The 22,897-nt window shown below is 35.0% G+C and overlaps 1 protein-coding gene across 5 annotated transcripts; it reads right to left on the bottom strand.

Annotated features, from left to right (window-relative positions):
* Window positions 1-3,115: 3,115 nt before the first annotated feature.
* On the bottom strand, window positions 3,116-16,908 carry LOC111410680 (methylmalonate-semialdehyde dehydrogenase [acylating], mitochondrial). 5 transcript variants are annotated; one of them, XM_023041140.1, is made up of 20 exons: window positions 16,705-16,908; window positions 15,792-16,432; window positions 9,995-10,092; window positions 9,398-9,469; window positions 9,159-9,320; window positions 9,001-9,079; window positions 8,255-8,409; window positions 7,451-7,514; window positions 7,104-7,183; window positions 6,755-6,820; window positions 5,765-5,815; window positions 5,492-5,634; window positions 5,143-5,233; window positions 4,873-4,953; window positions 4,405-4,482; window positions 4,266-4,310; window positions 4,123-4,166; window positions 3,919-3,997; window positions 3,732-3,822; window positions 3,116-3,633 (listed from the first exon to the last, which is right to left on the bottom strand). In XM_023041140.1, the coding sequence occupies exons 2-20, from the start codon at window positions 16,321-16,323 to the stop codon at window positions 3,236-3,238; spliced, it is 2,409 nt and encodes an 802-aa protein (XP_022896908.1). In that variant the 5' UTR covers window positions 16,324-16,432; window positions 16,705-16,908; the 3' UTR covers window positions 3,116-3,235. The 5 variants fall into 5 exon arrangements, with proteins under 5 accessions (XP_022896908.1, XP_022896907.1, XP_022896909.1 ...); XM_023041139.1 differs by having other exon boundaries at window positions 15,792-16,441; XM_023041141.1 differs by having other exon boundaries at window positions 16,680-16,908.
* Window positions 16,909-22,897: the final 5,989 nt, after the last annotated feature.

Consider the following 22,897-nt stretch of genomic DNA (forward strand, 5'->3'; position numbering starts at 1 on the left):
CATTTCATAAATTATATGCAAAGTTTAGTATTTCAAAAATCGAATTTTTTAATTTATCATAATTATAAAATTAAATTAATTACGATCAAAATCTAATCCCTTTATTCTCCCTATCCCTATCCCTATCCCTCTCCTGTATCTCCTCTTTCTCTCATCGTTCGCAGACGCTGTCGCCAAGAGAGCTCCGCGGGCAGAAGAACACACCGCCTCCAGGCAACGTCGCTGTGCACACCGTTGCAGCATTAACGTGTTGAACTAGTTTTTCTTTTAATTCCATTTTCTTCTGCTAATGAATGGTGCTGCCTAGAGGTGCGCCACTTCCCAATCGCTCTCAGGCCCTGAGAGATATAGTGGTATCCCGAACCACTTTTTTCTATTTTCTTTGCTCTTCTGCCAGCGATTCAGTGGTGGTAATTGGTGTGTGCGGTGGTATTCAATTCTTTGGATCCGATTTTGTTTGGTGGCTGTGGTGGTGAGGTGACGTGATGGCAGTGGCGGTGGTAATTGATAGTGATGGTGGTATTCGCTGTGGCGACCAATGGTGGTGGTGACTGATGGTGGTGGTGGTCGCTGTGGTGATTGATGTTGATAGTAGTGGTCGCAGAGGCAAGTGGCGTCGTTTCTCTGTTGTGGTGATGAATATATTGGTGGGTTGTGGTTTTGACAGGTTGTCAAGAGGTGGCGGCGGCTTTGTTGGCGGCGCTATGTTGTTGTGGCGGAGGTAATGGTTATAGTGATGGTAATTTTGGCGGTCACGGCAGTGGTCGTTGGTGAGAAGAAATGTAGTTGGATGTTTGTGACCAATTATTATGACTAATAATTGATGAATTTATAATATGTGACCTAAAATTGTGATTGTGACTTGCAATTAATTAAGTTGTGACTGAAAAATCAATCGTGACCAATTTATTAAATAATTTGCAATGAATATACGAGTTGTGATCAATAAAAGTTTTTGATTATATGACTAATGAATAATTTATGATCGATAAAATTTTTTATTCATAATCAAAAAATAATATATGACCTATAAAATTTTTGATTTGTGATCGAAAAATAAGTTGTGACTAAAAATTAATCCGTGACTAATTAATTTTTTGATTTGTGAATGATGAACCAACTGTGACCTACAATTTTTTTAATTGTGATTGTAAAATAATTTGTTACATAAAATTTTTGATTTGTGATATAAAAATAATTAGTGGCTAATTAAGTTGTTAATTTGTGACCAAATTGTATAGATATGTGACCTAAATATATTTAATTAATTAATTAATAAAAATTTTTTAATAAAAAACTACTTTTGAAATTTGAAACTTGTTTTCTTAATTTTAAAATATACCATACTAATATCTTACTTATAAATTTTCCTTTTAAATTCAATTTCTCACTTTTGCCATGTTTGATAACATATTTTTTTCTATGGAATTGATTTTCTTAGTTTCCTTGATTTGTGGAATTTTCTTGGGTTTCAAGGAAATCCAGGTTGATTTGTTGATTTTTTCCCCCTTTTTTTGGGCAAGGGAAATGAACTCTATCCCTAATTGTAAAAAAAAAATAAAAAAATAAAATATATATATGTAAAACAAAGTCAAACGAACAACAAAAGATAGATTTTTTTTTTGGGCAACAAAAACAAATTTCATCCCCAGTACCAATAAATTCTATCACTTTAATTGACATTTTTCTTGTAAAATAAAGCCCAACGAACACAAAAAACGCTTTTATTTCAACATTTTTTTCGTAGAAAATTATACCAATAAAACACTATAATTGACAATTCTCAGTAAAATAATTTCTAGGCAATTCAATTTCCTATAATTCGTTTTCTTTCCATCCAAATTTCATTTTTGCAATCAAATAGACCATAGAGTTCGTTTAATTGTAAAGATGGAATTGAATTGAATTGAAAACGAATTCCAAGGAATTGAATTGTTTAGAAATTATTTTCTTGGGAATTGTAAATTATTTCGTTTGATTGGTATAATTTTTTACGTGAAAAATGTTGAAATAAAAGTATTTTTTGGTATTCGTTTGACTTTGTTTTAAATGAAAATGTCAATAAAAGGGATATATTTTACTGGTATTGGGAATGAAATTTGTTTTCATTGCAAACTATATATATATATAAATTTATTTATCTTTTGATGTTTGTTTGACTTTGTTTTGAATGAAAATTGTCAATTAAAATGAAATATTTTTTTACAATAATTCTTAGAATTTGTTTTATTGAAAAAAAAAAAAAAAAAAAAAAGGAGGAACGTGAACAGTATGTTGGAAATCCTTAAAAGCCAAGAAAATATCATTTCTCAAGACAAGCAAGAAAATAAAATTCCATGAAAATTAAAACATATCAAACACACAAAATTGGAAAAATGTGGAATTCGAATTCCATTTTTCATGGAATTCGAACGAATCAAACAGCCCCTAAATGAATTTTCAATTTTTATTAAATTTTTGCACCGATATTCTTCAAATTATTGCAGATATTACTGAATAAATATTAATTACAAAAAGAGTAATAAAAAGAAAGAAGAAAAAAATAAAAGAAATAAGGATAATAACTTATTAATTTTCTGATAGTCTAATTTCCGGTTTGATTTTACTAAAAATCAAACCTTCTTTACTTTTTAACCATATATTCTTCAAAAATCTATTTTCAACAGAATGACCTCAAATTTATCCTTAACCCCTATTCGGTTGGAATAAAATTCACATTTTTAGTAAATTTCAATAAATATTAATGAAATGTATGATTAAAAAATTGTCAGTTACATAAAATACATAATTAAAACTAATTGTTAAATTTAACTTTAAACTCTAAATTTTAATTCTTACCAAACATGAACTTAAAATTATTTTTCCCTAGACAGGATTAAGATCTCAATTCACATGCTCAGTCATATTTATATAAACAATCATCTAAAGAAACTTGTCAAAATAATTTACTTCCAACTGGTGATTATCCTAATAAATTATTCTGTATTGAAATATGCACTTGGCGGTGAACTTGCCTAATAAGACAAATCACACATGTGCAGATGCACCTAATTCATTATTATTATTATTATTATTATCATTATCATTATTATTTTATTTTTTAAATTAAGTTATATCTCTTGGATTATCATGACATAGAAGATTGAAGTTAGTAACAATAATAAAGTAGAAAATAAGTTAAAATCTTTTTTACCGTACTTTTTCATTACTACTTTGAAATAGCATGAAGCATGCACTAAAAGTTTAAGGTCCATTGCGATCCATCCAATGATGCTAGCCCCGAAGATATTCCATCAGAATTCAGAATGTCCCTTGAATGCTCAGCAAGAGATTCCCCTTCACTACTTGGAAAATCCTTTGAATGCAACGGTATAGACACCCCTTCCCTACTGTGAATATCATTTGGATGCAATGGGAGCGATACCATTTCATTATTCGAGAAATCTCTCAAATGCAATCCCAGAGATACAACATCGTTACTTGCGAAATCCAGCGACTGCAATGTATTCTGTTCTTCACCATTATTCGGTCGATCATTTGACATTATAGTTGCAGATGTTCCATTACCAGAGAAGTCTTTCCATTGCTGAGTTACTGTTTTCGTCTGGGTGTAAAACTGAACTCCAACTTTACCTGCAACTCACGAGAATACCTTTTACAATTTAGGAACGGAGCATTCTTATAGATCAACAGTAGCTCAAGTGCATTTCTGTATAATCAAAATGTTTTACCGTAGAAATTGGTATCTCCGGTAAATGATGCCTTGGACCCCGAAAATGATAATAATGGTAACGGTGTTGGAACAGCCAGATTGATGCCAATCTGAGTCCATTCAAAGTTCATATCAGAGCTCAAAGTTAAAATAAGTTGTTCAGACTGCTTAAAGAAGAGAGTTAAAATGGTGAAAAATGCACTTACTTGCCCAGACTCGACCTCATTCTGAAATTTCCTTGCAGCAGCACAGGAGGATGTAAATATGGAAGCTCCACTTCCATGTCTACTCAAAAAAAAAATAAATAAATAAAAAATAATAAAAAATAAAAAAATAGAACAATTTAAATCAGACGAAAACTGACAAACAAAAGATACAAAAACTTGTGGATATCCAAGCAGAAGCCATACTTGTTTCTGTTTACAATGCTTATTGCCTCTTCTAAAGTTGCAGCCTGAGCACGAGAAGTCAATAAGTAAACAATTATGTGACTGAACATAGAGAAATAAGCAGCAACAAACAAGACATGCAATACGTGAAATAATAAACCAACCTGCATACAAAGAAGAACTGGACCCAAAATTCCCCCCTGCAGACACCAAGATTAATATTTATCAAGGTTCACATTTCCTCTTGCCAATGCTCATAAATAATACACAAGGTTCAGGTTCTCAGAACAAGAGACCAGATACCTTATAACCCTCCATGTCTTCTGTTACATCAGTCAAGATTGTGGGACCAACAAAGTATCCCAGCTCATATCTAGGAACCTATTTTATTCAACAATAAACAGTAAGAGTAAAAAAATGGACTAATACTTTCATTCACTGACAGAAAAACACTGGTGGGGGGAAATATTTCACAAGTATCTAGTATCAATGAAGGCACTACAAGAAAAATACAAACATTTATTTGTCTCTATTAAGGTTCAGTCTGGCATCACTATAATCTGTACACTCGATGCGTGCAAAATTATTGCTCCATTTACAGCCTTCAATTTATTTATAATTATAGTTTTGACATTAGTTTCTCTCATTTTTTTGCTTTTTATGTTTCTTTTGAGTGTGTGTACTTGGATAAGCCAGCTGATAAATACGCATCAGGAATCACATGCATATTCTCCATCTGAAAAAGTAGAAATTTAGAGCAGGAAGATATACCACAATCTTTCGCCCATCGAGGACTAATTGAGCACCATTGTCAACAAATGTTTGCACCACCCTGGATAGCCGTTCCTTAACCTACATATGCCCGAGATAGCACATCACGTATACTAGGCTATAAGTGGAATGAGGAGAACCGATAGGCCATAGATATAGCTTTGCTTGTATTATTAAAAGCAACAATTGCAAAACATTTCATAATGCCATAACATCCTCACTATACAAATTTAGTTGAAATTGATAAAGCAACAACATCTATGACTGTACCTGCTTACTAATCACAGGACCAATGTCCACACCTGGTTCAGTTCCAGCATCTACTCTGAGTGCCTTGGCGCGCTCCACTAACTTATCTTCCCTGGGGTGGATATTAGAATACTGTCATACTAATATATTGAATATCCACTCCCGAGCAACATTCAACCTCTTTTAAGATGATGTAGGAGATTTTTGAGTTGCTCGTCCATCATCAGCAATTAAGCAGACAACAAAATTTTCTTAACCCAAACTACCTTGGGGATAAGTAGGATTGCTCAGGTTTTTCACCCTGATGAACAAATTTCAACAGAACCAAACAAAACCATCATGCAAAACTAAAAGAGAGTAAGTATAATACCAAGATTTTGAGCCTCCAACGAATATGATTGCCATACACCTTTGTACTGAAGAACCTAAACCAGCAGTAACCAGAGCACTCAAACTCGCCTCCATGTTTGCATCCGGCATCACTACTGCATGACTCCTGGCACCAACATTGATCTGAAGAGAAAAAAAATTAACTAAGGCATAACAACCCAAACAATCTTAATATCCAGAAAAAAATGACCAACACTATCTATTCTCTAGAAACTAGAGCACGCGCAGTTACCAAACTGGAGAACTGCTCTACCTGAACACACTTACTGTTGACAGATGCTCTTGCATGAACATACATTCCTGGCTGGAAACAGACAAAGTAAATATGTAAGGATATAACTAACCGTAAATAAACAGTATAATCATAAAAAAATAATGCAAATAAACCAAGATAAGTGAGGGTCATCAAACTTGTGCTTTATTTAAAAAGATGAGTCTACTTATACACCATATCCTAATACTTTAGGATAAAGTATAATGTTTTGGCATGCCATTAGAGTGTGGATTATTAATTCAAGATAAATCACAGAGTAAGGATGAGTGAGTGAGGGAAAAGACATGATCAATGGAGTGAGTGAGGCACTAGCCAAAAGTATGCAATGGTTGGCGTTTTAAAGTTACCAAGCGCTCACTTCACACAATTAGGGACACCTCTAGAAGAGGCGTAAGCCACCACATGTACAAAACATCATGCATCCGTACAAAGCCACATACATGATGTAGGCCAAGATGTCCGTGCACATGTGACAATGAGCTGCAGGTATGGTAACAAGCCCTCAGTCATATTATTTTTGATAGGCCCCCCGCTGAATAAAGTTCCAAACTTTGGATCTTTTTATAGTTGCGTAGGAATCAGAAGAAAAGATGTCAGGGCTTTGGTATTGGTAGATCATAAATGACACTTCCTGCATAAGATAGTGAGCATATTATTATGTGACTTGTAAGAGTGATTGGACAATTCCACCAATCCCAACAGTAATAAGTTAAGCGCTCTAAGGTAGAATATCAACTGATGCCATGGAGTGTGATATCCATTTTGACATATGAGGTAAATTCTTTTTAACCACCATCCTCTTACTGTCTTTCTCTATGTACATGGAAAGGAACAGTATCTCCACAATCTACTATGCAAATCACATTCTGAAGTAGCATTCCTAAAAGAACATTCCAACTCTGCATTAACTTCTATATGATTGTCATTCCAATGATATCCAGCAAATATTGTTGCAGTAAAAAAACTTACTGCGTCTGAACCAACATTTGACACAGATTTAATATCGTCATCATCACAGATAGCATTAACAATATCCTGCATAGATGTCAAAGACGAAAAATAATCAGTTAAGTGCATAACACAATAAAAGTAGGTTAACGTCATCTGGTTCAACACAATCTAAAGGAGTAAAACTAGGCATATAGGCAACTGCACCTTCTGGCAATACCATACCATACTCAAATATGTCAAAAATCCAAATATTAAATTCAACGGCATACAGATAATGTTACCAGAAATGATTACATCCATTGGACTGATTTCAATACAAGGATATCAAGAAGTACAGATTTTAACTAATGACAAACTTAGAGCTTACATTGGTGCCATGAACAATATTTAAGACACCATTAGGTAGACCAGCCTCCATTGCCAACTCAGCAAGATGCACGCATGCCCCTGAGAGCACAAATGAATGAAGAACGAAGGAAAGAATATACTAGTATCATAGGCAAAGAGTTTCTGTGCTTCTTAAGAAAATAACGATAGTTTGTGCACCAAAATTAGTATATATAGCAAATTTCATGCACAGCAAGGGAATGCTTTACAAGCGAATACAGACAACATTTCACACTACAACTCTAAAGGAAGATGATCAAAATGTAACATATCTTAAACTAAAGATATCTCGATTTTTCCAAACTCATTGCATCCTTTAGTTATTACCTGGAGCTTTCTCTGATGGTTTTAAAATAAAGGTATTGCCACATGTGATTGCAATCGGAAACATCTGCAAAAAATCGTAACACTTAGATAAAAAAACACAAGATAAACAAGAAGAGAATACATGCAATCATTGGAGAAAATTTAAAAGCAAAAAACACGAGAAACAAGAAGAGAATACATGCAATCATTGGAGAAAATTTAAAAGCAAAAAATAAAAAAAAAAATAAAAAAAAATAAATAAAAATTGAACTCCTAAAGAATAACATAACAGTTATTAGAAATTTGTCACTTAACGAGAACTGAAAATTAAACCAAATGATCCTAGGTGAGATCTTAATTTAAAATACATGCCTTCCCACATGTTTGCAGTTCCCATATCTTTTTCACTCCATTTTTCTCAAACTTAGGCATGGACCATTTTAGGATTTTAGAAGATGCATGGTAACCAACAAGAACTCCACTTTTCTCAACCTAAACTCACTTCTAGATGGTTAGGTTTAGATATGTAAAACACTAGGAAGGAGTCTTTTATCTTTCTGGTAAAGTTTCGTGGATAATTCATGGAGAAAAGCCTACCATAATTATTCATCCCAATTTACATCCAAAAATAGTCACACTAACTCTCCTTGATCAAGCAGTTATCTTAGGATGCTTCAATTGCATCTCCTGCAAACTATACTCCATTCTAGCAAGGAGATTTAGACTATTTACAAGCTCATTGGTAGTCAGTAATAAAAAGTGAACATACCGAAGAAACAACTAATGGCATATGGAAGAGATGTCTGGAGAGAAATAACAGCTTACCAACAATGGGATCATGGCCGGAAAACTGAAAGAACATATTCCAGCACAAACACCAAGAGGCTCACGAATGCTATAACTATCAATTCCATTTGATATATTTGAAACAAAGTCCCCCATCTGCAACATTGCCATTCCACAAGCATTTTCCCCCAGTTCTGCCAAAAAAAAAAAAAAGGTAACTATTGGAAATGATGATCTGGCAGCACTTGAGAATGTTCATTTTTGTCAATATTTTGAACATATTGAAACCGCCCTCCACCCCCTTCTTTTCTTGCTTGCATTAAATAGCCAGAGAGAAGATTTCGAACCAGTTCTATTATTATTTACTGGTAACTGTCATCCAGACTTTCCACTTTTCTAAGCATTATGGACTATGGACAAATAGGTAATTAGAGAAACCCTTTAGCTAATAAATTAACTTCACCAATCTTGCCAGCTTTAGCCCCCGTTTGGTTTGGCTAAAAATCAGATTTTTATTAGATTTTGATAAAAGTTGATGAAATTTGCGTTGTTGAAAAGTTGATAAAAGTTATGAGTCCAATAAAATGTGTGATTGAAAGTGAGTTTTAAAAAATTGGGGCCACACAGGGGCTGAATAAGATTCAGACACTTCCAATTATCTCAGTAGGGTCTATTTCAATCAAATTCCTGCTATTTAAATTAGATCAAGGCATTCTCTTTTCAACTCCATATCCAATTAAATTTAATTAATGGAGAATTACACAAGAAGAAGATAAAGTGCTCACCAATCCCACGGGACACGTCATTAAATGCATCTTTTAATGTCTTTCCTTGCTCTGTTGTAATAATGCTGGCAAGCTTATCCTGGAACAGAATTACAGTGTGTCCTATTAGTGAACCTTCGAAATCTGATGAAACAATCAATGAGTAGAACTTCAGTTACAATATCTCTCCGGATAAGCTCGTGCAGCTTGAACATGATTCGTTGACGAGTTGTAACTGGTGTATTCCGCCATGATGAAAAAGCTCTTTTTGCTGAAAATACTGCAGCCTTAAATTCCTCAACCGTCGATAAAGGAACTTGAGCAACTACTTGCTGTGTAGCCTATAATTCATATGCAAATTATACATGATAACAGCTGACGGAAAACAGACAAAGTTTGTAAAATGTTATGCACTTACAGGGTTTAACACATCAATAGATGTTGATGATTGCGAATTAACAAATCTACCACCAATGAGATTTGGGACCTTCTGCAAGATATAACATTAATAATTCAAATTGGATACGAGGTCAGCATGTGAAGTTGGTGATTACTCACTCAAGCATTTATTGGTAGGGTTGCCTATCTACAAGGGCAAGCTCCTGCAACAGTATCCATTTTTGGGGGGAAGGTAAATCTATTTGGTGGAAGCAGAGATGGCAGATAGATATAAAGTAAAAGGTGGAGAATCGTGCGATCTGGAGGTGCTAAAAAGAGGACTTGATTAGGGCACCTTTTCTTTTTGAAGAGATGCAGCAAATTCCCCAAAACTTTCAAACATATGCTATGCAAAACAATTTTTTTCCATGGTTAATAGAGCCCAAGAATTTCATTTCCAGCATAAATGTGTGGTTTTAAGACTTTGAGAACCCATTGTTATAGCCAGCATCAGAAACCCAACATCCCCAATTTCTTACTACAAATAATTAAGACTATCTGCTGGCTCAACACTCCCAACCTTCCAAAAAGAAAGCATGCTACAGAAAAACTACCAAGTTGGAGTATGTAAAATTACTGGTGGATAGCGCTTCTTCCATGACGGCTCAGTCGATGTTGAAGGCTCAGAGTTTCCTTCTGCAGCTGTAAGAGGTCTCAATGTCTTCAATCTCCTCACTACATCACCAGCATAAAATAATTCGTCACGAGGAAATGACAAGTATGAGAGATTGTCTTATTTCTCTACTTAGGAAAAAATTCATATGATAAATGAACAGAAGAGAAAATGGCAAGTGGGTGTGCAAGAGAAAAAGAATGGAGGGAAGGAAACAGAGAGGGAGAGAGGTAGAACCCAAAACATGAAGAATGTAACGCGCGTAGCTGCATGATATTAATCATGAAAAAACATCATTTACTTGTTGGAGGAGACCCACGAGTTTAACCCCATTAGTAGTGATATGTGTTGGAAAAGTAATGAAACGTCTATGGTTTATGCTAGGTCTTAATATGCAAATTTGTTTGAGAGATCTGGCTCAGATTGTTTTTGCCATTTCTGGAAAACCACTAATTTTCCAGCTTTTAAATGGATTTTTCTCTTTTAGATATTGGGAATCTGAAAACAGCAAGGCCGGAAAAGTATTACAAATATGTATGATGTTTATCATGCAGTTAATTTGATGCAGGAGAGTGCTAAAATCTATTAAAACAAACAACTTAATAGGCTTTGTGATGATGACATCGGACGACGTTTACTTATTTTATTTAAGCTTTATTTATTTTCTTGGACTATTATTTAAATTTGGACTTGTATGGGCTTGAGCCCAAGCTCGTTAGGATTGCTTTACTATTTAAACCTATTTTGCATTGTAATTTTCAGTTGATAATGAATGAATAATTATTTTGGTGGCTTATGGCGCATCCCTCCCATTCTTCTATTGAATTCTTTTTCTATCCCCTCGCTTAATTCCATATTCTTTCTGAATCTTTCTTCTGTTTCTATTAATTATCCTATTGGTGCTGCATCAAATTTGGTATCAGAGTCGAAACTTGGGTAAATTCTCTTCTAAATTCCAAAATTTCTTCCCACCCTCTTCCCAAAAATTTGTAGATCCCAAAACTTGTAAAACAACACAAAAACAATGGCGGTAGCAGTTTTTTTTTTTTTGTTTTTCCCATTTTATCGTTATTTGTTCTTCGTAAAAAAAAAAAAAAAAGTACTGTTCCCGGGTACTGTTCACCAGCGAAAAAAATAAAAAAAAAAATTTCGAGTTGTTATGTCACTGCTGCTGCTTCCTGCAAACCCTAATCCATACACACAATTCATTATTATTCCAAACAGTCCATTATAACACCCAGTCAAATATTCTAGTCTCCAAATCATTTAACCCGTTACTGAGGCTCAATCTACATTCACATAATCATAAGTAGCCCAAGTCCAAGAGGTCATTATCCACATCTCATATTCAGCCCAATAAGGCCATTACATCAACCCAATTATCCAACCTGGCCAATAACCCAATCTCCAGCCCATTTATCACATATTTACCCGAAACCCATAATTCCTACCCAAATATACCCACAAACATTCCTTTATCCCTACCCTTTCCTTACACAGCCCATTTCCCATCATAATCATCCAACCACTTACTTCTAGCCCAATTCCAACATCTCAAAAATAACCCTAGCCCATTATATACAACACTTAACCCAGCCCGCATCTACAATACCCAATCAACCCAAGCCCTAAACTCATCCTTTCCCGTCGGTATCCCATAGTCACCACACTCTCCACGACCGCCCTCACTGCCAATCGCCAGCAATCCACTGCCACGCCAGTTGTCACCTACCACCCGGAGTTCAGTTTTCGCTTTATTTTTCACGTCAGTGGACTTCTTCTGAGTTCAGAGTGCAAGGGACATTTGTCAAATTGGACTTGGCCTATTATTTGCATTGGGGCAGCTTGTTAAAACTCTTGAGGCTTAGTGTTCCATTCGGCGACTCGACTGCTTAGGAGTATTCCATTATAATTTTCTACTGGAGACATGCCAACTGGGAAATCATAATTGGGCAAAGTTCTGATTCTTTGGGTCCTGAAGTACATCGCTATCATGTTTACGCTTCCGTGGGCACCACCGCTGCAACTAAACAACAGGGAGTACCTGATTTATATTTGTCATTGGTTTACAATACTGCTTCATTTAAAATTGCATTAATTAAATTTTTGTGATGTTATTCTAACAATATACCTAAAGTCACGTGGCTGAATTCGTTGATTTCGTCAAAACCCTATTTTACCCCCACTTATATTACATGATTAGGTTTTGACTATTATTTGATCCGTGCTTTGTTATTTTACCTAGATCAACAGTATTTGCTTGCCATATTTGAATTTATTTAACCCTGAAAAAAATGCTTTGTTTGTTATTTTTCATTTTTACATTTATTGTTCATTGATCTCATCATTGCACGTCATTTAGCTGATATTACATTGCATGTAGTTGCGTAGTGGTCGTCTTGTCGTCTCTATTTTCAATACATTGACCATGGATCCATCCCCATTTGATGCACTCACTAGACAATTAGTGCAACTTACCACTAGCATATCAACTATCCAATCAGATATAATTGCTACTCTCGAGGAGAGAAAGAAACTAACTGATAAGTTGAGCAATTTTAAGCAAACCCCTCGTTTGATTGACACTAATTCTGAAGCGTCTGATAATAGACAATATCATCGTGGACAAAGTGATCAAAAATATTTTCGACGCGATCGTAGGAATAGGGATCAGGTTCGTGAGCAAGAATAAGGCCACGGTCATCATAGTACTCATTCTCTTCCTCGTCATAAGGAGGGTTTCTTTAGAGATATTGACTTAGATACTCCTACTTTCAATGGTTGCTTAGATCATAAAATTTTTACCCAATGGAACACACTTACACAAGGTAATCGGCTGGTAACTGAGTACATTGTTCAATTTGAGGAATTTAGAGTAAAATGTCATGTCGTTGAGGATGAGGCCCTGACTTTAAGTAGGTTTATACAAGGTCTAAGAGATGAACTTAGGCGTGAGCTTTTCTTTCGAGGCATCACTACTCTTGATCAAGTTTACTCTTCAGCTCGGGACTACGAGTTACTTATTAGTACTCCATATGAAAAGCGCGACCACCATCGTTCTCCCATGTCATTAGCGCCACCTCAACATGAGTCTGTTATAGAGCCTTCCCCGTCTAGTGTTCCTCCCATTTGGAAAAATAAGTGTAAAGGTCGTGATAGTCCAAGGCCCCCTTCTCCTTATAGAATGCGTATTGACAACCATTTTTCCGTCTCATTGGCTCCACCTCCACCTGTTAAGTCTCTTTTAGGACCTCCCCCGTCTAATGTTCCTCAAATCTTGGAAAATAAGGGTAAAATTTTTGAAACTCCAAGGACTTCTTCTCACCTGCTATGCATCAACTTTAAGGACTTTGGCCACATCTCTTCCAAATGTCCTAAAGAACGAAAGGATGTAATAGAAGAGTCGTTAGAAGATCTAGTCTATGAATATAAACTTGACGATTTTGATGACTTCGATGATAGTGAGGACACTTCCTTAAGTGGAATTCCGACCCTTCCCGAGACTTTAGAAACTATACCCTTTGTTTCCGACAACTCTCGATCACATGTTATATGTCATACACTTACCCAACTCAAAGAGTTTGATGACTTCACTAGTCACCCTTGGAGAATCCAGTCGCCTGCTCTTAGCACTAAATCGAAATTCTCCACTACTGACCAACCTCAAACTGATGGTCAAAACGAAATTGCTAACCGAAGTCCTGACAATTTATTACAGTCTCTAGTCCAGAAAAATCTTGGGAATTGGGACTCGATCCCCCCAATTGTTCACATTGCATATGATAATTCTATGAATCAGTCTCTAGGTCTAAATTCATTTGAAGTTCTTCATAGTTATAAGTCTACGTGGCCATTAGATCTTATTCCCATGTCCCCGCATGCTAGTGTGTCGTTATCGGCTGAAGCATTTGTATATCATCTTCATGACTTGCATATTGAGATCAATAAACAACATGACGCAAGTAATGCATTATATAAAAATTTTAAAGCATGTTGGTTCAAATGCACATGTCATTGCCCTTTCATCACATTTTGACTACCACTCTGCTTTAAATATTGAGGATTTCATTACTTACAAACACTGTATTACTTCCTTTGATGATCCATTTCTACTTAACTTTGTGGACTCCCAATTTGACTATATTGATATTTCTATTTTAATACTATCTATCACAGTACACAAAGATAAAATTGATGTTATTTTAAATGAACGTTTTGTATTGACCAATGATGGCAAAATTCAGTACTTCCTTGTTTGTTGGGTAGATCGACGTGCTTCTTATGCTCCTCATTATGTACAATCATGTGAAAATTTTGAAGATGAGGTGCATGAGTATTGATTATTTGGAGTCCAGTATTAATATTTTGTTTGAAGGAAAGATCGGCCCCTTTGGTTAGATCATATTCTTGGGAATACGCTATAGTTTTCAGTACTATCAATTATGAAATTACGTTACTTGGTCCGTCAGAAAGATCGTCCCCCGTGGCTTGACTTGAAGCATTTGGAGTATCAGATTGATTGCAGCCTATACTATCTATCCACTCGATAAGGTCAAGTTTTCTCCCACCCTGAGAGAGTTGATGAGGACATCGAACGGCATTTACTTATTTTATTTAAGCTTTATTTATTTTCTTGGACTATTATTTAAATTTGGACTTGTATGGGCTCGGGCCCAAGCTCGTTAAGATTGCTTTACTATTTAAACCTATTTTGCATTGTAATTTTCAGTTGATGAATGAATAATTATTTTGGTGGCTTATGGCGCATCCCTCCCCTTCTTCTATTGAATTCTTCTTTTATCCCCTCCCTTAATTCCCGTTCTTTCTGAATCTTTCTTCTGTTCCTATTAATTATCCTATTGGTGCTGCATCACTTTGCTTGTGAGATAGACTATTCTATCATCCTTGTAGGACGATATTGCTGGTGTACCCCTTTCTAATGTGCAGGTCCTTTCATGTCTTCTTATGTGCTTGGGGAAACCATGCTGAGCCAACCTAATTTCTTCTTATTGTGAAGAAAATCCTTCTTTCCTTGAGAAAGTGAGGTTTACACTTAAATTAATTGAAGGTCATGGATTACTATAAAAGTGCAAGAGGCTGACACGAGGCAGTGAAAAGATTATAATCTCTCTCAGATAAATGTATCTTGGAATTTTATAAGTTAAAAAGATAATAACTACTACGACCATGATAAGGATAAAGCAGATAATCAAATCGCATGAATGTTTAAAAATCCAAATTTTGCAAAGTATTATAAAGGGGACTGAACCTGTAGTGTTCCCCTGCCGGAGCTTGGCTTTAATGTTATAAACATGCTTTGGTGTTGATAAGAGTTCAGGATTGCTTTGTCTTAGTCTTTTTAGTATTTGGCGTGGTTTAAGACCCGCATCTGTCATCTCTTTGATTAACACTACTTCTTTCTCATTAAAGCGACGAGCAGAGGGATGCTCTGAGATGTCCTTCATTGGTTCATGGTTGTGTGAACCATTCTTAACAGTAAGTACCCACAAACCATCCTCCTTCTTACCCACAAGTTCAAAGGGACAGTTTGTAAGTCGAGAGCCAGATTTTCTTTTGCGTGCATGTTCGCCTGAGGCCTCGTCAATGGATTTACGCCTATCTCGATAAACACCTCCTCTATCACAACCGAGGACCACAACTTTGTCCTTCTTTGATTGTTTGATGGTAACAACATATATAATCAAATCGCATGAATGTTTAAAAATCCAAATTTTGCAAAGTATTATAAAGGGGACTGAACCTGTAGTGTTCCCCTGCCGGAGCTTGGCTTTAATGTTATAAACATGCTTTGGTGTTGATAAGAGTTCAGGATTGCTTTGTCTTAGTCTTTTTAGTATTTGGCGTGGTTTAAGACCCGCATCTGTCATCTCTTTGATTAACACTACTTCTTTCTCATTAAAGCGACGAGCAGAGGGATGCTCTGAGATGTCCTTCATTGGTTCATGGTTGTGTGAACCATTCTTAACAGTAAGTACCCACAAACCATCCTCCTTCTTACCCACAAGTTCAAAGGGACAGTTTGTAAGTCGAGAGCCAGATTTTCTTTTGCGTGCATGTTCACCTGAGGCCTCGTCAATGGATTTACGCCTATCTCGATAAACACCTCCTCTATCACAACCGAGGACCACAACTTTGTCCTTCTTTGATTGTTTGATGGTAACAACATATCCCTGGGATATGGCAAACTCCCCAACATGTTGAATAAGTTCCTCACGGTCAATGAAACTCCCAGGTGGAGGAGGAAGCATCTGCAAAGCGTCACTCAACTCCATGTAACTGGTCCCAGCCAAGCGAAGGACAGACTTACATAAAAGGGGAAATTAACACACACTTTCGAACATGATCAATAAGACCTTCACATTATGTCTTTACACCAGTCATCTGCAATGCCTGAAGTTACAAATACAGACTTTAACTTAGTTCACTTTCATCAAAACCTCAAATCATTATACAATCAGCATCCGAACAATTCCAGTTGAGTAAATTTGAACAAAATGATAATAACCTTGCGGCTTAGAAATTAGTAAAACAATTATTGTCTACAATTGAATTAATTCTTAATGTATTAAATAAGTCATATTATCAGTTAGATTAAGTTTGGCACTTGTTGGGGGTAATTAGAAGATACCGAGAAGGAGAAGAGGGTAGTGTACCAAAGACGGAGATGTGATGACGTTAGGGTTTCGTTTGCTCTTTCAGCGTCTCTCTTTTCCAGTCCGGTAGTGAAAACGGTGCCGTTTGCTTTCCCTGTAAAAGAGTGTGGAAACAATGATGGAGTATTGGAATTAGCGATATCCCACTTCCACGGGCTTCTTTAGCTGTAATTCGCGGCCCGATTAATTCAAAACAGTTGTCTAACCCGTTATTAGTTATTACAATTATTATCTTTCTGGTTTTTCAACTCCATTATTGTCTAAAGGGCTACGATCGCACATGAGATTGCATGCCAACAATTTTCACTTTAGTTCATTTTGGTCCTTTAATTCTTTTTCTTTTCATCTTGGATCCTCTTTTGTACTTCTTTTAAATCTTTTACATTTTAATTTTATCTAATTTGATATATGTAATCTTCAATGGTCGGATTCGAATCAACTTTTGAAGATGTGCAATTTAGTCCTCAAAATTTTCAATTTTTTCTTTTTCGATCCTCTTTGGCCAATTTTCACTTCTTTATATCAATAGCTGTCTAAATTCCAATTTATCTGAAAACAATCAATATTTAATCAAATTAAGTCGTAATTTCATCTAATTGATCCAAGTATCAACTTTTGACGGTTCGAATATAAATAAGTGTAGAAATCATACTTATCACTAATGGCTATGATATTCTGGATGATACAATAAACTTTGATGATTTTGTATTATCTCCATGTATTGAAGATGATGGTTGCTTCTGCTGCTTACAGATGTGGCCGAGTCATATAGTGTCTAGTGATAGACGCATATTTCCCACTGGAATGCAATATATAGGCATTCTTGAGCAACACTTGCTAATTGAAGGACGAATGTTTGCTATCCAGATGAGCATTCCAAAGGCCTACAATAATCAAGTGTCCAATTTCTTGCGCGTTGAAACCAGAATCGAGCTTTGTCAGCTGCTTGGAGTAGCTTTCCTGATCCATAAAGGTTCAAAACCCATTTTCGACCAAGTTCACTCGATCCTCTTGGGCCTTGGAATCAATCAGTTTTCTTCCACAAGAAATTTCCAATGCCACAACAAAGCTGTAGATGTCGCTTTCTTTACTAGCTCTGCCCATGGTTGCACATTCGGCTGCCATGTACAATGATAAAGTGTTTTACAAGCTTATCTTGGTCCTATAACAGCGTTCATCAAACGAATTTCTATTCACTTTGTGTTGTTTTCAACTTTTAAAGGTTAAATCTCCAATTTAAAGATAAACTATGCAAAATGAAGTGATTTGAAGCTTAATTGGGCAAAAATGAAAGAATTGCACAGGTGCCGTCTTGTTTTTGCTCCAGTTGGAACGCAGTGTTACTATCCCAGGATTTGTTCCATTATTGTTGCAGCCAGAATTGAGTTAGAAGTAGGGCATAGAGCGACCACCCTGGATCTGTTCCATTTACTTCAAGAGTCGTGCTAAAACTCCACGAGTAAATGCTATGAAATCTCTGTCTAATGTATCATTTCTGTAACCAGTGAAGACAAAACTCAGATTTTTTGACTCCGAATCATAACTTATTCCGCCAAACTCTATAGCTACAAACGGATTATTAGTCGAGTTTAATGGCTCTAATCAGTTGTTAGTCCCATGCCCCCGCCTTTCATTACATTATCTCGAAACCAAGAACCAGCAGGTGCAAGGAAAAACAAGATTCCATGTACATACGCATTTCTGTTAAGTGAATTGATGACAAACGAGAAATTTGTCGTAAAATCTATGAGATTTTTTTAAGGCCTTTTACCAAAGCTGCATCGGCTTGGCATAAACCTGCTTAAGCTCGCAATTGTACTTGCTTAGTTGATTTCATTCAATTGGATGACATTGCTTGCTGCATTTTCATAATTTATGCTAGGATAGTTAAATCCATAATACAATAAGAAAAAAATATAAAGAGCAAAACAAAAGGATTTTAAGGTTTCTTGATAAACTCAATAAACGAAAATACAAGAAAAAGAAACTTTAAATAGTCTTATAAGCAAAGAAACAAAATGACTAATCTACCATTAATATAAAACTAATATATTTAACAAGGATCATTGGTAATGAAACTGCTGAATTGAAGGATAGTGAAGCTACAAAAGGGATTGTCATCAGATAGAAAAAGTGATTATTTTGCGAGAAACCATGGCTGCTGGAACATCTAACAGAATTTCATCAAGAAGTCATCATCTATATGAGCTATGGCAAAATCTTGTGCAAAATCGTCTTATTCTTTAAATTCTTTGAGGCCATCAAATCTGACTCAGTCAATACAATGCTCAATTAACTATTATTTCCTGATTCATTATTAGTAATATTGCCGTTCTTATAAGTGAAGAAATATCTTCCATAAATACGGAGATTTGTTTGCTGAGTTTAAGATATTTGTTCCCTTGTACTTTTCAAGCCTCAAATAGAGGAAAATTTTTGAATCTTCCACTTTTTGAGACTTGACTTTCTGTTTGTCAAGTCCTTGCTCGAGCTGGATTTACCCAAATCTGTTTGGGAAATTTTTATGAACGGTTCAAATTATAAATAGATAGAAATGAGTGGTGATTAAGTGTGCTGTCCTTGTGGATTCCTTGAAATGTTCCGATAAAAGTGGTTTGAAAGCTTATAAACCGTTTAATAAACATGAGCCAAGATCCACCTTGTTATCAAAGTAAATCGATGTCCTGAATTCAAATCTTGTCATCGCTAATTTGCGAAAATTTTACCTAATCAAGGCTTGCGGATGGAAACAGTTCGGCTGTACCCTCTCAAAAAATAAAAATTAAAAAAGTGAAGTAGCCTAAGCTATCTTGCCTGGCTATTTAGACTTGTTCCTATTAAGTCATCACATTTTTCTGTGTAAATTGAATTAACTTGAAAATCTACATGGATCACGACACAATTGACATGGTAAGTGTTTGTTATTAAAATGTATACATTTAGTCAATAAAATAAGCAAATCTGAATTACCTCGGGTTCTAGCATATGTCCATCCAAAGGCAGGCCTTGAGCAAGACAAATTAATAATACAAAATGAATCCGCGTTTTACAACAATCATGCAAGTAGCTTTCATTCATTTCTTATGAAACTTAATTTTCTCTGAAGAAATTTTGATTTTTTTATACTGTGACATGGCTGTTTGCAAGTACTCAAGGAGTGTATCAGTTTTATTATTTCTCACGATCCCATTTGCATCGCCATTGTACTTCAAGCTGTCCATTATCGGTCCAAACGATGCAAATCACCATATAAAGACGATATGGGACACATATATTTCTCCACAGGGCATCCAGTGACTACAGATGAGAGCGATAGGGCTTATGGCGGTAAAACTGGCCGCGCCACTTATATTGAACATTTGCACCTCTGGGACAAAGCTGTAGATATTATGCCCTAAGTCCAATCAACTTTGGACATAAATACTTTTGATATATAATTAATGCAATTTAATGGCAGATCTATTATTTAATTAATAGACAATTAAATAAATAATAGAGCCCGTAGATTCAAATTTTCGTAATTTGTTAATCACAAGGAGTTGTGATTGGGAGATACAAATTACATCTGATTGAATCTTAAATTGTCCGTGGTCGTATGTAATAACGAGACACGGATATCGTTATTACGGATAGATCATCACGTGTGACATTTCTTACTTGTGAAGTAAGTAGCTGATCTCACAAGTTAAAGTGTGATGACACTTAAATGAACTCGTGGATGTTTTGTTATGGAACAAAACATTGGAGACCCTCCAAAAGATTCCATATGGATAACTATCTGAGTGTCAGCGGTTAATCTCTAACGTTCGATAGTGAAATTGGTCCTTTGACTTGAGGTCGTCATGGTACCTTATATGAGGACAATCATACTTTGACGTTGTTGGATGTTGCTCTGCAAAGGGCCGCTAATACGACATCGTTCGGGTACGACAAGAATCATATGAAGGTTGTGATTGACTAATAAAGGATTCATTACTCTTAGATAGTAAGAAATTACGATCTGCGTTTCATTCAATTAAGTCGATGACGAAAATCCTTGACCAAAGTGTACTCATAAGTCGAAAATGAGTTTTCTACTTATATTAACTTAATAGTTGAGTGAAAGCTATGATCGATAATCGAGATTGACACACTTCCATATTTCGTAATTGATTGGATCATATTGACGAAGGGATTATAGTTTTACGGTAAACGAACGAGTTTGATTTTGTCATACCACGTGACATTTTCCGTCACATGTATTGCCCTGACACATTGTTAGATGTCAATCTGGGATGATGAGTGTGAATTGATGATAAATTAAAAGGGTATTTTAATTTATCAATTTTGATTAGATCAAAATAATATTTCACGTTGTTAGGTATCGTGATCGAGAACCTGATAGGTCACACACAAAAGCGAATTGGAAGATTGCAATTTGTCAATTAATTAATTTAACAATCGTTGGATAAATTAATTAATTAGATTGGTTATTTATAGACCCGAATTAATTAATTGGATTAGTTAATTTACGGATTGGATTTAATTAAATGGATTAATTAAACATTGGATCAGACCAGGCCAGGCCCGTTTGAACTTATATAAATACATGGCTAGGGTTTTCAATCCATTTGTTTTTCTCATAATTATTTTTGCTAGCACAAGAGGAGAAAATCATGGTAGCTGCAATCTTGTTCTCTTTGTGGATCACCATTGGAGGCTGGACAATTGGACAGCTGTGGGTGGCGAATCAAGATTGCTGGAACGAAAAGAATAGCAAAGAAATTTGCAGATCGGGAAAAGGTACAATTTTATCACAATTTTTATCTAATCACAAAGGCGATTCTTGGTGGGAATCGAAATCTATTTTAATTTTTCGCTGTGCATGTTATGTAGATTCCCAACAGTAGTATCAGAGCCTACTTTGTGTTTGTTAGAAATTGACTTGGATGTTTGTGCAATCAAAAGTTGATTGTTATTCCTTTTTCATGTTTCTAGCAATTGAAGAAAATTTGATTTTCTTAATTTTATAAATCTTAATTAAAAAGAAAAAAAAGGTAAGCGCGCAGTTGCTGCTGGTGCAGCGACTGGGTATCACCGCCGACGACACCCACCCACAAGAATTAAGGGGCGGCACCAATCGTCGCCCCCGAAATTGGAAAGAAAAAAAGGTGAATTCTCTAGGTTTGACAGACAGTTTTTGGGCGTTTGGAGGCGGGGGCCTCGTTTGCAATTTCTAAAATTGCAGGCCCCCGCTTGCAAATATGGTATTAGGGATCAAATTATTAATTTTTAATTGACGGTCATTTTTGGCAATACTTCATATTAAGGACCCCTGCATGCAATTATGTAAAAGTGGTCAATCTGCAATTTTATATGGAGGGCATTTATGTAATTTACGAATATGGAAGCCCCTATTATTAATTTTTCCAATTTGGTCAAATTTGCAATTTTCAAAAGTGTTTGAATTTTAGTTTAAAATTGATTTTAAAATTATATTTTAAATCGGTTTGACCCATAATTTTAATTTTGACCCAAATTTAAAATTTTATTTAAAGTTGATGACTTTTTATATTTTCTTTAAAATTGGATTTTAACTTAAATATTAAACTTTGGTCCTAATTGAATTTTATTTTATTTAGGAGTTTTATCCTAAATTAAAATGTTAATTCAATTTAAATTAGAATTGGATTCTAATTTAATGCTTAATTAAAATTTGATTTTAATTAATTATTCACCCAAATATGTTATTGAAGTTAGAATTGGATTCTAATTTGACATTTAATTAAAATTTAATTTTAATTAAATTGTCACGCCCTAAATTTCTTCTTGGAATTAGAGTTTGACTCTAATTTGCCATTTAATTAAAATTTGATTTTAATTAAATCAATTTATCCTAAAATTTGTTTCAGTCAGAGTTGGACTCTAATTTGATATTTAATTAAATTATCCCGCCCTATAATTGTTGAATTAGAGTTGGACTCTAATTCGGTATTTAATTAAAATTTGATTTTAATTAAATATGCACGCAAATTAAATAATTGATTAATATGATTATTAATTATTTAATTGTTCCGATCTATTTGTTTAAAAGAGTTTAAATGATCTTAATTGCTAGAAACTTGAAAAGTATTTGCATATAATATTGGATATTATATTAGCCTACATTTATGTGATGAATGGTTAATTTTATTCTTGTCGTCTTATGAGTTTG

This window comes from Olea europaea, chromosome 15, assembly GCF_002742605.1.
Source record: "Olea europaea var. sylvestris chromosome 15, O_europaea_v1, whole genome shotgun sequence".
Classification (NCBI taxonomy): Eukaryota; Viridiplantae; Streptophyta; class Magnoliopsida; order Lamiales; family Oleaceae; genus Olea; species Olea europaea.